The following is a 16,589-nucleotide window of genomic DNA, read 5'->3' on the forward strand; positions in this document are numbered from 1 at the left end:
TCAGCAGCCAGATGCTCACCAGGCCTCCTTGGATTTAAATTAATATCTAACTTCTTAAGTAAAACATGAAGACAATATCCTCGTTAAAAATTAAAATGCAGGGGGATCCCTGGGTGGCGCAGCGGTTTGGCGCCTGCCTTTGGCCCAGGGCGCGGTCCTGGGGGCCTGGGATCGAATCCCACGTCGGGCTCCCGGTGCATGGAGCCTGCTTCTCCCTCTGCCTGTGTCTCTGCCTCTCTCTCTCTCTCTCTCTCTCTCTCTCTCTCTGTGACTATCATAAATAAATAAATTTGAAAAAAATAAATAATAAAAAATTAAAATTAAAATTAAAATGCTACATGGGGATCTCTGGGTGGCTCACGGTTTAGCGCTGCCTTCAGCCCAGGGTGTGATATCCTGGAGACCCGGATCGAGTCCCACATCAGGCTCCCTGCATGGAGCCTACTTCTCCCTCTGCCTGTGTCTCTGCCTCTCTCTCTATGTGTCTCTCATGAATAAATAAATGAAATATTTAAAAAATAAAAATTAAAAAAATTAAAATGCTACAGCTATGGCTGGAGTCACCTATGAATATCCAGCACCCTGTCTTCTCCCCTTTCTCCAGAGGTAACTACTATTACCAGATTCTTCTGGACTTTTATCTATGTATTTTTCCAGACTGTAGTCTATTTACCTATGTATATCTATATAGACCTATTTCTACATATATGCACATAAATATATATACATGTACATGAAAAAAACACACTGTTGCAAAAATGAATTGTTCCTAATACTTATTCTCCTTTATTTCCTTAAATAACAGGACCTCACTGAGTTGTTAGCTGGGCACATAGCCACCCAGAAACAGACATTTCCCAGCCTCCCTTGCAGCTATGTGTAGTAGGAGGACTGTGAGTTAGCCAAAGGGATGCAGGTAGAAGTGGTGTGTAAGTTCTGAATCGCATCTTTATAAGGAGCTGCTTGCCCTCCACTGTCCCCTTCCCTGGCTGGGATACGGCAACAAGAGGTGCGGTTACCTTAAAATCAGAGATGGAAGACACTTGATGTCAATGGCAAATCCCAATGTCCCTTCCCCAGCCAAACCAACCTCTGATGACTTCATGTGACAGAGCTTCCCACCTGTAATGGTTTTAAAACATGATCGCCCATCCTTTAGCATTCCTCACATAAAAATGTGAGATATCTGTTCGCTCCTTTTAAATACAGATAGGCTTGTAGTTGGTTTAACCAATAAAATATGGCTGAAGCAACACTATAGTTTCGGAGAAAAAAAGTCATGGAAGGCCATGTGGCTTCTGCCTTATTTGCTGGAACACTTGCTTTTAGAGCAAACAGTTCATCTACCCTGAGGCCACCATGATGTATAGAAAACCTAGTCACACCTAGGCACTCTGATCAATCGTACCAACTGAGACAAACATTCTTGTCATTCCAGCTCAGACATTTAGACTAGTGGGTAAAGAAATCTCCAGATGGGAGCACCTGGTCAGTTAAGTGTCTGCCTTTGGCTCAGGTCATGATCCTAGGGTCCTGGGATCGAGCCCCATATTGGGATCCTTGCCCAGTGGGGAGCCTGCTTCTCCCCTCCCTGCTCACTAACCTCTGTCTCTCTCTGTCTCTCTCTCAAATACATAAAATCTTTTACAAAAGAGAAAAAGAAATAAACCTCCAAATGATCCCAGCCACAATCTGTAAGGTATACCTAGCCATTTATGTCTTCCTAGCTAAAGCTCTGACATCAGAACACAGTCAAGCCACTCCTATCATGCCCTGTCTAAACCCCTGACCCACAGAATCCATGAGCAAAATGTAATTACTATTGTTTTATATAGCGACACATAACTGAACACCACTTACCCTGGACCACAGCTCTCTTTGGACTGCTATGTGACAAAGAAGCTACCTCATTTAAGCCTTTTTTTTTTTTTTTTTAACTTGGGGATTTCTTTGTTACAGCAGCATAGCTAATACACTAAAGCCCATACTTTTGATTTTTAAAAATATATTAACAGTATCAGAATACAGATATGATTCCACAAGTTTCTTTTTCTCACTCAACAATATGTCTTGAAGATCTACAAACATAAGAATGTGTATACTTCATTCTTTTCAGAGCTGTGCAAAATTTCATGCTATGGACACAGTTATTGAGCCATTCTATTGCTGGATATTTAGGTTGTTTCCAGTCTACCTATAACCAACAATGCAACATTAACAAATATCCTTGCATTGCCTCCCTGGGCATACACACAAGCATCTCTCTAGGGAAGGGAAGAAGAATTACTGGGTCAAAGTGTACAGCCTTGGTTTAATAGATCTTGGCAAACTGCCCACAGAGTGGCTGTATCAATTTACACTCCCACTTACAACATATAACATTTGTCGACATCTTACTAACACTCAATGACATCTACTTTTCTACAGGCACTTCTCTAATCTCTGCTGGTGATATTTTCTGCTCAATCCTAAAGCATCAGATTGGGTAGGGATAGGAAGTCTGTGAATCTTCCCACAATTTTGTCGCTGGGCATATGGAGTCACTCCTGTTCCCCTTTGGTTCTTTCTCTCTGCCATCAACTAGAGCCACTTCCCAGGGGAGAGCCTATAATGGAGACCATACATTGGTCCACTCCTGTCTTCAGCACCAGACTCAGGATTTGACAGCTAAGAGGAGAACAATATGGGGTTGGGGTGTCGGGGTGGGGGAGTCAGAAACAAGGTCCTTTGTGTGACATACTCTCTACTCCCAAGGCATCCCTCACCCACACCCAGAATCTGCTGATTTCACCTCATACCAATCCCATAAGCAGTAGGAAAGATTATCAATTCATTTCATGGATCCTAACTTTTCTCCAGACCGCTACCTCTTATTCTCTCTAACTGTAATAAAATACATATAACATAAAATTTACCATTTTAATCATTTAAAATTTCTAAATTTTTTCTAATTCTAATAAAACACATTTAAAAATTACCATCTTAATAATTTTAAGTGGAGGGGTGCCTGGGTGGTTCAATCAATTAAGGGGTTGCCTTCTGCTTAGGTCATGAACTCAGGGCCCTGGGATTGAGCCCCAAGTCAGGCTCCCTGTTCAGCAGGGAGTCTGATTCTCCCTCTGCCCCTCCTGCTCATCCACACACTCTCTCAAATAAATAAAATCTTTTTTAAAAATTAAAAAAAAATTAAATGTACAATTCAGTGGTATTATATATGTTCACATCATTGTGAAACCATCACCACCACCCATCTCCAGAACTTTTTCATCATCTCAACTGAAACTCCAAACCCATCAAACAATAACTCTCTTTTCTGTTTCCCCAGCCCCTGGCAACCACCATCCTACTTTGTCTATGAATTTGACCCTCTAGATACTTTATATAAGTAGAACCACATATTATTTGTTTTTTTGTTTTTTTGTTTTTTTGAGTTTTTTTTGGAAAACCAAACAGAAGAGAATATAGTTTAGTTGAATTATACAACATGTGAACCCTTTCAGTTCTTCATAATTTACATCTGACTTCTCGGAAACATTTTGGGAAGAAAATGCGGAGACTTTTGGGGGGAAATAAGTGATTAAATTTTTTAAAATTCCAGTTAGTGGGACACCTAGGTGGCTAAGTGGTTAAGTGTCTGTCTTCAGATCAGGATGTGATCCCAGGGTCCCGGGATCGAGTCCCACATTGGGCTCTCTCCATGGAGCCTTCTTCTCCCTCTGCCTATGTCTCTGCCTCTCTCTCTCTCTCTCTCTCTCTCTCTCTGTGTGTGTGTGTGTGTGTCCAGGAATAAATAAAATCTTTTTTAAAAATTCCAGTTAGTTGGGATCCCTGGGTGGTGCAGCAGTTTAGCGCCTGCCTTTGGCCCAGGGTGCGATCCTGGAGACCGAGGATCGAATCCCACGTCGGGCTCCCGGTGCATGGAGCCTGTTTCTCCCTCTGCCTATGTCTCTGCCTCTCTCTCTCTCTCTGTGTGACTATCATAAATAATAAATAAAAATTAAAAAAAAATAAATAAAAATTCCAGTTAACACAGTGTTATATTAGTTTCAGGTGTACAATACAGTGATTCAACAATTCCATATATTACCCAGTGCTCATCGTGACAAGTGCCCTCCTTAATCCCCATCACCTGTTTAACCCATCTCCCCACTCCTCTCTTTGGTAATGATCACTTTGTTCTCTATAATTAAGAGCTTGTTTCTTCATTTGCTTCTCTTTTATTCTCTTTGCTTGTTTGTTTCTTAGATTCCACATGAGTGTAATCATGTATTTGTCTTTCTCTGACATATTTTGTTTAGCACAATACACTCTAGCTCCATCCAAATTGTTCCAAATGGCAAGATTTCATTCTCCTTTATGACTTAATAATATTCCATTTTGTATATATATATATACAATATTCCATTTTGTATATATGGAATTTTGTATATATATTATATATATATACAATATTCCATTTTGTGTGTGTGTGTATATATATCTGTATATATACACACACACATATCACATCTTCCTTATTCATTCCTCATTCAGTGGACACTTGGGCTGCTTTCATATCTTGACTATTGTGAATAATGTAACTATGAACATGGCTGTGTAAGAATCTATTTCAAATCTCTGCTCTCGGTTCTTTGGGGTATAGACCCAGAAGTGGGATTGCTAGATCAAATAGTAATTCTAGGGATCCCTGGGTGGTGCCTGCCTTTGACCCAGGGCGCAATCCTGGAGACCCGGGATTGAATCCCATGTCGGGCTCCCGGTGCATGGAGCCTGCTTCTCCCTCTGCCTGTGTCTCTGCCTCTCTCTCTCTCTCTCTGTGACTATCATAAGTAAATAAAAGTTAAAAAAAATAGTAATTCTACATTTAATATTTTTTTTAGGAACCACCATACCATTTCCCATTGCAGATGCACCATTTTACAACAGCTGTCTCTTGATGCACTACTGTCCATGAAGTGGTTCTGAGAGGTAGGGTGGGGAATACAATTCTTGTTCTCCCTTGGAATTCCTAGCTATCCTCTGCAGATGAGGGTGTCTCCAGAAGACCCTCAATTAGACCTGTGCTTTGAAATGCTTTTTTCATGAGCAGAATGAGCCACACTGCAACAATTCAATCCTGGCTTTCATCCATCAGCCTTGAACCTGTGGCCTCAAATGGAACTGGTCACCATATGGAAGCCTTCTGTTGTTTTTGCCAACCAGGCAGCTATTCCTCTTCTGGTTCATGTCTCCACAGTTTCTTTGGAAATCCATCCGTCCCCACACTCAGTTATTGAAATCTGGCTAGGAATGGGGTTGAACCTGTCCCAGGTTCGAGGGCATATGACCTGGGCCTGGCCACTCAAAATATGAGTCTCCAGACCCAAGTGGCTGATTTGGGGACAGGCATTCAAAACCAACAAAACCAACAAAACTCAGCTGGCGGTCTTTTACCAGAACTGCTGAAAAAAAGAAGCTCTTCTTCTACTAGTCTGAAGGAGGAAGATCTAACGTGAGCCCAGAGCTAACAGAGCTGTTTTGCTTGAGTATGAATCAAATGATGGGAAAACAGGGCAGAGAGGTAGATGAAGGCTGAGCCCTGATGGTTTCATTTGAGCCCCTGGATCGACTCATACCTGAAGGTGATATACCTCTGACTTCTCAATTACATAAACAAATACTTTTATTCTGTTTGACTTTGCCAGTTTGGATTGAATGTCTTCATTTCAGAGGCAAGTGTCAGAATTTAGATTAAAATGCCAAAGAACACGGGATGCCTAGGTGGCTCAGCGATTGAGTGCTTGCCTTCGGCCCAGAGCATGATCCTGGAGTCCCAGGATCGAGTCCCACATCAGGCTCCCTGCATGGAGCTGGCTTCTCTCTCTGCCTATGTCTCTGCCTCTCTCGCTCTGTGTCTCTCATGAATAAATAAAATCTTAAAAAAAAAAAATGCCCAAAACAGGGATGCCTCAGTGGCTCAGCAGTTGAGAGTCTGCCTTTGGCTCAGGGTGTGATCCGGGGTCCCGGGATCGAGTTCCACATCCAGCTCCTTGCATGGAGCCTGCTTCTCCCCACTCCGCCTGTGTTTCTGCCTCTCTTTCTGTGTCTCTCATGAATAAATAAACCTTTTAAAAAAAATACCAAAGAACAGTTTTCCTTCTGGGCAAAGTTAATCACTCCAGGTAAGAAAAAAAGCCAAAAATCTTGGACTCATTACTACCAACCTCTTGCCCTGGGCACTATCATCTTCAAGGAATCAAAAACAAAGACTTGGAGCCTCATTGAATGAATCCTTCACCAAGCCAGTAACTAAATAGGCACCTAAAAATGTAGATCTCTGAACAGAGACTGGGTGTTTTTCTACAAACCAAAACCTAAGCCATCATTTTCTTAAACAACTTTATTGAAGTATAATTCACATATCATAAAATTCACTCATTTAATGTGTACAATTCAGTGATGCTTATTATATTTACCACATCCAGTTTTGGGGCATCCCACCACCACCCAGTAAGATCCCTCACATCCACGACAGCACTCCCTCCTCCCTACTCCCCTCCTTCCAATCCCTGGCAACCACTAACCTACCTTCTGTTCCTACAGATTTGTCTTTTCTGAATATTTCATATAAATGGAATCATACAATATGTGGTTTGGGGTCTGGCTTCTTTCACTCAACATCACATTTTTGAGGTTTATTTATGTTGTAGCATACACAAGTATTCCTCCTTTCTGAAAGTTCATGTTATACCATTTTGCTTTTTATGAAAGACTTCCATTAGTAAAGCAATGGCTTTTTTCATAAAAGTGAAAATCCTCTTGGGATCTCTTTGGGTTAGCAAAAACAGGTACTAATGGAGGTCTTTCATAAAAGCAGTGGCATAAAGCTTTCGGAAAGCAGGGGATACTCTGTTTTATGCCATTCTGGCTTATGAAAGGTTTCCATAGGAAGGCTGTGCTTTTGGATAGTAGGGGGAAGCATGCATTACTATGTTTTTTTTTTTTTCATTACTATGTTTTTATTGCTACTTAACAATACAAATTTGGTATAGATGCATCACACTTTGTTTACCTATTCACCTGTTATTGGAAATTCTGGTTACTTCCACTTTTTAGCTATTATGACCATGAACATGTACTAATCTTCGTGTAGACACATTTTCATTTCTCTTAGGTAGATACCTAGGAATGGAATTGCCGGTTATATGGTAAATGTATGTTTAACTTTTAAAGAAAATGACAAACTGCCAAACCACTATTTTTATTTCTAAACTTGGCAGCAGTGGATTAGAACATGGGAAACACCAAACACTGGGAGTCCACTCTGCACACAGTGTGGGGAGTACCAGCTTATTAAATGTGATTGACTACCACATCAAGTTGCTACCTCTAAAAATAAACCAGAGTGCTGGGGGCACCAAAGCAGATAAGCAGCTGCAGAAGAAAGCACTCCATTTGGGAGCACAAGCAGACCCCCACACCTTAACTTGTCTAGTTCAAGGCCAAAGAAAAGAAACACACTTGATTTATCTACGGATGGAGCTTTAGGGGTAAAAAAAAAAAAAAAAAAAAAGATAATTATGAGCAACCATTGCCAGTAAAGAATCAAATGCTAACTATATAAATGTAATTAAAATCTCCAAGAGAGAAAATACAAGCATAGTACAATTTACTCAATTCTGCAGCAAATAGTATTTGCATGCTCATAATCATATAAATGACTGACAGTGAACCTATAAAGCTGCCTTTCTTTTCTTCTTTCTTTCTTTCTTTCTTTCTTTCTATCTTTCTTTCTTTCTTTTTTTCTCAGTTTTATTTATTTAGGTAATCTCTACATCCAACATGGGGCTCGAACTCATGACCCCAAGATCAAGAGTCACATGCTCTTCCAACGGAGTCAGCCAGGCACACTAGAGAGGTTTTTCTTTATAAGCCTTTTGGTACTGTTGGGTTACTTTTTGGTCTCCTGCTCATTTTACTATGAAATATTTCAGGCATACAAAAAAAAAGATATAAAATCACATAATGGATAGAAAATCATATAATTGATAGAAAATAAACATGAGCACCCATATTCTCACCCTCAGTTTAAAAAATAATAGTGCACAGAGAGTTAAAAGCTTCTATGTATTCTTTCTGGATGGTATTCCTATCCTCTGCCCCCAAAGAGGGGAACCCCTTTACTGGTTACCTCTGCCCCTCTGCCCACCCCAGATCAATTCTTTCTCTGTGCCCAAGGAGGCTGACCCCTATGGACTGCAACTCCTGCACTCCCTTGCCTTGCCTCCTACTTGGGTTTTGCCAATGGGATGCATGATGGGAAGAGAGAGAAGCTAGGGTATTTGTTGCTTCTGCTTCCTCTCTACTTTGCTGCAACCTTCAACAATTACAGCTCCTGTCCTACACCTCTCCTTCCCCAGCAACAAGCTTTGGTCAAGCTCTGGTGATGCACCATCTCCTCCCCTCTTCAGGAACAGGAATGGCCCCAGCTCTAGGGGCCTGACCCTTAAACTGCCACATCTCTGTAAAATCCTTTCTCTAAACTCCTTTCAGTGAGACCCTTCTGGGAGTCATTTGCTTCTCACCAGGGCCCTACCGAATTTCCACTATACTGAATCTGGCCCGTATCACTCCCTTGCACTATATAAACATGTATTGACAAGCAATACATAGTATTGTTTGGAATGTTTCTAACTTTATCATCCATGTCCTACTGTATATATGTCTCTGCAACTTTCCACTCAATGTTGCTCTTCTTTTAAAAACATTTATCCAGACATCCCCGTCCCCGGTGGCCCAGCGGTTTAGTGCCACCTTCCATCCAGGGTGTGATCCTGGAGACCTGGGATAGAGTCCCATGTCAGGTTCCCTGCATGGAGCCTACTTCTCCCTCTGCCTGTGTCTCTGCCTCTTTCTCTCTCTCTCTCTCTCTGTCACGAATAAATAAATAATCTTTTTAAAAAATAAATAAAAACGTTTATCCATGTTGACACATGTAGCTCTAGTTTATTTATTCTGCTCATCATAGCCCATCCTATGGATGTTCAGTGGAAATATCCATTCTGAAGAACATTTAGGTTTCTGGTGATTAGCTCTTACAGACAAGTGTTCTGAAAATTCTTGAACATCTCTACTTGAATCTTTAACTTTGTGGATATGCATTACTTCTAAACATGTAGAATGGATTAAAAGAGAGGGAGAGAGAAAAACACTGATATTGGCTCTGTGAGCTGGGATGCCCATACCTTCTTTCCTACAATGGCTAATTACTACCCTTTTATATATAGCACATGTAGAAGACACAAACAAGTGAATTTCTTTCGGAGGTTTGGCGATCTGCTGCCTCTCCTGTACTCTCAGGCCCCAAGCTCTGCCCCAGTGGGAAGATGAGGTTAATGACTCCAGGTCTCAGCATGGCTGTGAAACATTTGGAAATGTCTGCTTAACACAACTTGGCTAAATCATAAGACCCAGAATTGGGGAGTCACAACCCAAGTCAACAATTATTGCAAGAATTGCCAGCAATGGAATCTCACGGCATCTTCAGAGAGGGCTCTGGCCCAGAAGCATTGCAAGTTGGTAGGCAACAGATTGCAACAGACATGGCCACCACCAAAATGTGGTGTCTGATAGCTGTGCTTCTCTCAAGGGGTAAGGTTTTTTTGGTTTTTGTTTTTGTTTTTTTTTAAGATTTTATTTATTTATTCATGACAGAGGGGGAGAGAGAGACAGAGAGGCAGAGGGAGAAGCTGGCTCCGTGCAGGGAGCCTGACGTGGAACTCCATCCCAGGTCTCCAGGATCAAACCCTGGGCTGAAAGCAGCACTAAACCACTGGGCCACCAGGGCTGCCCACCAAGGGGTAAGTTTTTGAGAGATTACATTTATGTAATTATCTTTCCAAGGAAGCAAATTCAAACAAAGATTTCTGGATGCTGAATATATTTAACTAAGACTCATCACCATGAAAACACTACTAAGGATGGCAAGTTGACTTCACCGAAACGGCAACAATTTTATACTGGAAAAAACTGAGTCATGTGCCAGGATTGATTCGTGATGTCTGCTACAGGAGCAGTAAGTGCAGGTATTAGACATGAGTGCCATATGTTTGGCAGGCAGGATAACCTAACTTTTCATATCCACGGTCTGTCACTTCTTAGCTAAGTCATATAATCTCTTTGTATCTCAGTTTCCTCAGCTGTCAAGGAGTTAGGAGATGAGGTATATGTAACAGGCCATATACTGGTTTATTTTTTTTAATTGAGGTATATTATACATATCAATTTTATTGAGGTATAATTTACATATCAATTCACCAATCTTAAGGTGTACAACTCAATGAATTCTGGCAAATATACATAATTGTGTCAACACCACCATACTCAGGACATAAAAGAAAGGTTCACAAACTTTGCTGATTCACCATGCCCTTCTTGTCTCAGTATACTTTTCAAGTCAAATAACTGAAAAGTATTTATGTTCTAACAACTCAGTAGCCTTTTGAGGAAAAGAATATGCAGAAATTGACAAAAACATTTTTATTTCATTTTGAAATAACCAAAATTATTTACTAATGGGATGTGTGTACTTATTGGGCTTTGTGTTAAATTCTCAAACCTTGGAATCAGATTGGACACTGTCACCATCATTTATTTTCCATACAGATTTTCACATAATACTTGATTCTAATCACAGACCACTAGAAACCTAACTTCACAAAGATAAGACATCATCTAAAAGAATTTAGTGTGATCTAACATGCAGGTGTGAACTATGCCAAATTAGCAGTTTAAGTGGTGTATGGCAGATGTCACTGTGTTTTCCTTGAAAATTTAATTTTACCCTATAGTGTCCCTGTGAGCTTGAAGCAGCTCCTTGAAGGTGCTTTGACACAGTGTGGGAATCACAAATATGGATTCCCCCCTCCAAAAGATGCGTGTCCAGCATCCCTTTCTTTCTTTTACTACTTTGTTTTACTACCCTTTCTTTCTTTCTTTTACTTACTATTTTTTTTTTAAGATTTTACTTATTTATTCATGAGAGACACACAGAGAGGCAGAGAAACAGGCAGAGGGAGGAGAAGCAGACTCCATGCAGGGAGTCCGATGCAGGGCTCTATCCCTGGACTCCAGGATCATGCCCTGAGCCAAAGGCAAAGAGGGTCAACCACTGAGCCACCCAGCCATACTACCAGTATTTTCATTTTCCTTTAGAGGATTAACTGGATTATTCTTATTTCATATAGCCCTCATTCCAGTCCTAGGCTCCAGGGAAGACATGTAACCAATGCCCAGCCAATAAGTGCCACAGTAGCTGGTTAAGTAAGGGATAATCATATGACCCACGTTAGGACAAGAAGTTGGACCTGGGACTCCTGCTGGAATTACCAGGGAATATGCTCTGTTTCTGCCGGATTTGCTAAGCTGGTAGATGCCAGCCTGGGGTTGCCAGTGCACATCTTTACCACACGTGAGAGAGACTGCCTGACAATAAGGCTGATATAGAAGACACAGAGAGGGGGTGCCTGGGTGGCTCAGTCAGTTAGGCATCCAACTCTTGATTTAGCTAGGGTCATGATCTCAGGGTCATGGGATCCAGCTCCACCTCAAGCTGTGCCCTCAATGCAAAGTCGGCTTGCCCCTCTCCCTCTGCTCCTCCCCCTGCTATGCTCTCTCTCTCTCAAATAAATAAATAAAATCTTTTTTTTTTTTTTTTTTAAAGGGAAGAAGAAACAGAGATACACACAAAGACATCATTGGAGCGTCAAGATCAAGCCTGACTTGAAGCCATTTGTCACTGGACTTCCCAATATATGAGCCAATAAACTCCTTTTTTTGGCTTAAAGCCAGCTGAACGAGGTTTCTGTCACTTGCAACTAAGAATCCTGACTAATGCATTATGTCAAAGCACTGTACAAATTAAATGAGACCTCAAAAGTTCAATATTTCTTTCCAGAGCCAAGGGTCTCAAGATACTTTGGGAGTCCACTGTGTTAAGAACTCAAAGAATATCTGATGTACACAGCAGACTTGGGTTCAAATTCCAAAATCCCATGATTTTCAAGCTACTTAACATCTCTCAGCCTCAGTAGAAAGTAGATTAAATGAAATAATCCATAGATCATACAGTTAGCTCTTACTGTTGCTATTATTGTCAGCCTTTGTTTTATAGATAAAGAAACTCAAACTCAGAGAGGCGGCTTGCAGGTAGTAGACAGGGGCAGGCCAGGGGTTCTTTCCACACAGCCCACTTCTAAAGAAAGAGATCCATAAGGCCATGCAAGAGGAATGAGAAACAAAAGGCTACAAAAGGCACAGACCTGCCTTAGGTAGTGGTTAAGTATAGACCTTGATGTTCAACAGCCTGGGTTTGAATCCTGACTCCAATATATACAAGACATATGGCTTTGGGTATATGATTTTTCTCTCTGTAAAATGGGATAAGAGGATCTATTTCATAGAGCTTTAATAAAATAATACTGACCTTGTTTCTACCCTGTCCCTCTCATAGCTATTCTATACACAGTAGCCAGAGGGCTGCCTGTTTCATTGGTAGGAAAAGCCAAAAATCTTGACACTGGCCTACCAGGCCCCTGCATTTCTGTGAAGTCAGGTTTAAGGAAAGGCCTCTTCGGGCAACCTCCTTCCTGGATGGACAGAGATGGGGTCAAGTTTCCAGTGATGCAAGTCAGGAAATGTTTATTAAATCACCTGCCACGGTGTCTGTAAGTGACCTTCTGTGGTCATACCACAGGCCACAGGGCCAAACGTGGACTGGTTTCAGACAGATGCTCAATTCACCAGCATGGCTGAAATCCCAACCAGCTGAAAACAAAGTCCCCATAGCCACTTGACCTTGCCCCCGAATCTAGTGAGGCTCTGGCAGATACAAATCACAGTCAAAAGAAAACAGGTCCTTTCCTCTAGAAAGTCCTAGAGATTATGACTTGACTTTTGCCAAGAGGGCGGGGAATTCCAAAGACCTTTCAAATCCTCTGGGGTCTGACAACTAGGTTTCCTTTTTCCTCTCCTCATTTGAAAAAGGGAAGGAGAGGTGAAACAGAGACATTAGCTATGACCTCAAGAAAGACATAATCAGAGAGGTGCAAACATGAAACCCACCAATCCCAGATTCTGAGGCAGACATAGGGAAAACTAAGATAGACAGGAATTTTCTGGTTAAAAAAATAATAATAATAAATCCTTCCTTTCTAGTTCCAATCTCTCCACCTGCCTACCTGTTGTGACTTCCTTGCTCCCCAATACATATTTGAAAGTCTGTCCAACACACACACAATGATGATGTACACCCTACTTATTATACACCTATCCCAGAAACTTTCATCTCAGGAGTTCAAAGTTCTCATATTTATTATGGGGGATGTGGAGGTAAGAGAGGGGCCTCCCAGCACAATGAGAGACATCCGAACTAAGCATTTAGAATAATAAGTTCTAGTGCCAGCTTTACCACTCAAGAGCTGTGTGACCCCAGTTGAGTGAATTAGATTCTCAAGCTTCAGCTTCCCATCTATGAACTGAAGATAGACAATGTTTTTGCTCTAGTCTATGACCTTGACTCACAGGGGACTCTGTGGCCTTCCATCCATCACTGGCCTCTGACCTGGGAGTTGTCCACCAAATCCTGAGGCCAGCAGGGTCCCTCTTCTCCAAAGGCCCAGTCCATTCCAGTTCCCCCATTGCTGAAGAACTGAGCAGGTGACATCACAGCTCCTCCTACCCCCCCCCCCCCCCAGTCAGCTGTCCTACAGCCCTTGCTGTGCACCAGGGGACAAAATCCAGAATTCTCCATTCCTCTCTGTCCCTCACACACCTGAACCCCAAAGATATGAAGTAAGAACGTAAATCAAATGCCTCCTTTGCAAGTGCTGCCTGCCAAGACTAGCTATCTAATTGCTGTTGATTGCATTAACTGAATGGCTCTGAAGTGTTAAGACAACTCCTCCTCCTAGTATAAGGCAGGGCAAGGGAAAGCAATTCAGGAAAAAGCTCCTCACAGTAAAACTCTTCACCCACTCTCAACCCTAACACCCCTTCCATGATTCCACGGCTGAACATGATCCGAGAGCCCAATAGGACAAAGTGTTAAGAAGCAGCTGAATCTTCTAGATGGGACTGGAGCCAGAAGGATCCCCTCGGAACTGGGTGAGCCCTATGCCCTGGACCTGAAGGAGAGGGCACCAACCCACACGTGCCCCACAGGCCAAAAAAGGCCTACGTTATTCTCTGCTCATGCTTAAAACAGACCCCACACCTCCACCTTCCTGCTCCATCTCTGCAGCACCCCTCTCTTTAAACATCAAGGTCTATTGCCTCATGTCTAGAAGACCCATCATAGACAAAATCCTCTCCCCTCCTGTGGACACTGTAAGAGGCCAACCAACTGCAGATAAGAGCTCCATGTCATTGCTCCAGCTGAGGATAGGAAGAAGTGGGGTGAGGCTGTGCAATGTGATTTCTGGCAAACAGAGCCCACCTCCACAGAAAACAAATACAATCTAGTAGCTGGAGAAGAAAAAAGCTCCATCCCCAGAAGCGCTCCAGAAGTCCCTCTTGGCCAATGCCAAGGTTTCAAATGAGGTGTCTCTAGTCACCTGAGTTGGTAGCTGGGACCTCTTTGAACCCCCTTGCAAGAACAACTCCTCCGGCCAGGACCCCACAGGGGCAATGTCATTCTCTCAAGGGGCCTCTCTTACATCTGGCCTCACCCTACCCGGTGTAAAGTTCTGGGCCAGATGGGTGAGGGCTCTGAGCAGCCTCTATCACTGACGGGGGCAAACCAGCTGTCAGAACCGACAGATGTCATCCACAAGGCCAAACAGTCTGCAGCAGCGACGGAGAGTAGGGCATAGACACCAGAGCCCCAAAAACGCAGAACAGGGGTCCTTAATCCCTAAGCAAAGCCTAGGGGTTCAAGGTGAGCGGCTCCCAAGCACATCTCGCAATATGCGGTTGCAGAAGACAGGGCCTCCTCACCAGAACAGAGAAGCTGAGCTGCCAAAAGCAGGTGGACGGGGTGAGGGTAGGGGAGACCCCTGCCGAGGTGGGGGTTGGGCTGTTTTGTGAAACCCAGGACAAATCTGTCCCCTCAGGCTTGCCCCATATGACACACCTGGAACTTCCCCTCAGAGGCCACAGACCAACTTTCTGCAGAGGAGGAGGCGTGCGGAGCAGAGCCGGTGCGAAGGCGGGGTAATGGGGGGCTACGACCGGGCGCCCCAAGTGGATGAAGAACTGAAGTGCTGGCAGTTAGGAGGGTGCTGGCCCACGCGGACCACCAGCCCCTGGTGCCCAGCCAGGGGCACCGCCCCGGACCCTGATGATCCCCACCGCGCCGGCTGGGCAAGCAGGAAGGGGGAGGCACTGCCCCGCAGGTAGCAGAGTTGCGCGACCAGGTGGCCCGGCCCTACCTGCAGTTCCTGAAATTCTCCCTCCAGCTCGTGCCACTCGCGCTCGCAACGCTCCAGCTGGCCGGACATGGCGCGGCGCGGCGAGGCGGCGGCAGCTCCCGCAGCGTGGCGCGGGCGGACACCGGCACCCCAGCGCGGCCACTCGCCCGCCGCCCTCGCAGGCACCAGCTGTTCCTGCGCAGCCGGAGCCACGCGCGCAGCTGACGTCACAGCCCCCGCCCCGCCCCCTCGCCGGGAGGCGGCCCGCGCGTGCGCACGCACCTCCCCGGGCTCCGCCCCCGCGCGCCCGCCGCGAGGCCGCGGTGGTTCTGCGGGTCTCGGCAGGGTCGGTTGCTGTCTCCTGGGTGCACCCTGCCTGGGTGCTGCCGCCCTTCCGGTCTCTCCTGGCTGACGCTGGGGAACTTCTCCGCCTGCATTTGCACAGATTGTGTTTATTTGGCACGTCCGGAGTCGGGAGGAAGGAGGATTTGGGGGAGGTGAGGGCTCACCGCTCCTGGCATTGGTTGCCTGAACCGAGCCAAAGCCGATGGCCTGTAATGCTAGAACTGACATTGACCATCCGGCAAGGTCGCCAGGCAGGGAGGGGAAGGGCAGAGAGGGACCCGACGTCTCACCGTGTCATTACTTACTGCAACTAGTACGTCTAGACTCCTGTCATCTGCATGAGTCCCCTGCGAGAGATTCTGCGCGACTCTCGACAGCAGTGTCTGCCGCTCATGTGACACCATTGCCTCTCCTTCCCTGCATGGACTTACGATCTGTCCCTGCCTCCCTTCCCAGTGACATCTCCTATCTCACCCCCCTGGATCAGTACTTCCCAGACACTTTTTTCTCTTCCTATCCTTGCATGGAACATTCCCTCTAAATCTTCATATGGTTGCCTTTTTCTCATCATTCAAGCCTTAGTTATAGTGACACCTGTATTAATTTCCTAGGGCTTGCTGGGGGCAGCTGGCTGGCTCAGTGGATAGAGCATGGAACTCTTGATCTCAGAGTCCTGAGTTCAAGCTCTACATTGGACATGGAGCCTACTTACCAAAAAAGAACAATAAAAGAAGTCCTAGGGGGCAGCCCAGGTGGCTCAGCAGTTTAGCACCGCCTTCTGTCCAGGACTTGATCCTGGAGACCCGGGATGGAGTCCCACTCCGGCTTCCTGCATGGAGCCTGCTTCTCCCTCTGCCT

At 44.3% G+C, this 16,589-nt stretch overlaps 1 protein-coding gene across 3 annotated transcripts in view; it reads right to left on the bottom strand.

Moving 5' to 3' along the window:
• The window catches only part of TMEM120B (transmembrane protein 120B), a 45,595-nt gene extending 29,992 nt beyond the window's left edge, over positions 1-15,603 (bottom strand). For all 3 annotated transcript variants that reach the window (XM_026018797.2, XM_026018799.2, XM_026018796.2), the window contains exon 1: positions 15,408-15,603. In XM_026018797.2, coding sequence (XP_025874582.1) covers positions 15,408-15,476 — 69 coding nt within the window. In that variant the 5' untranslated portion in view covers positions 15,477-15,603. The remainder of the gene's footprint in view (positions 1-15,407) is intronic.
• Positions 15,604-16,589: the final 986 nt, after the last annotated feature.

The sequence above is a fragment of the Vulpes vulpes genome, chromosome 10, assembly GCF_048418805.1.
Source record: "Vulpes vulpes isolate BD-2025 chromosome 10, VulVul3, whole genome shotgun sequence".
NCBI classification, from domain to species: domain Eukaryota; kingdom Metazoa; phylum Chordata; class Mammalia; order Carnivora; family Canidae; genus Vulpes; species Vulpes vulpes.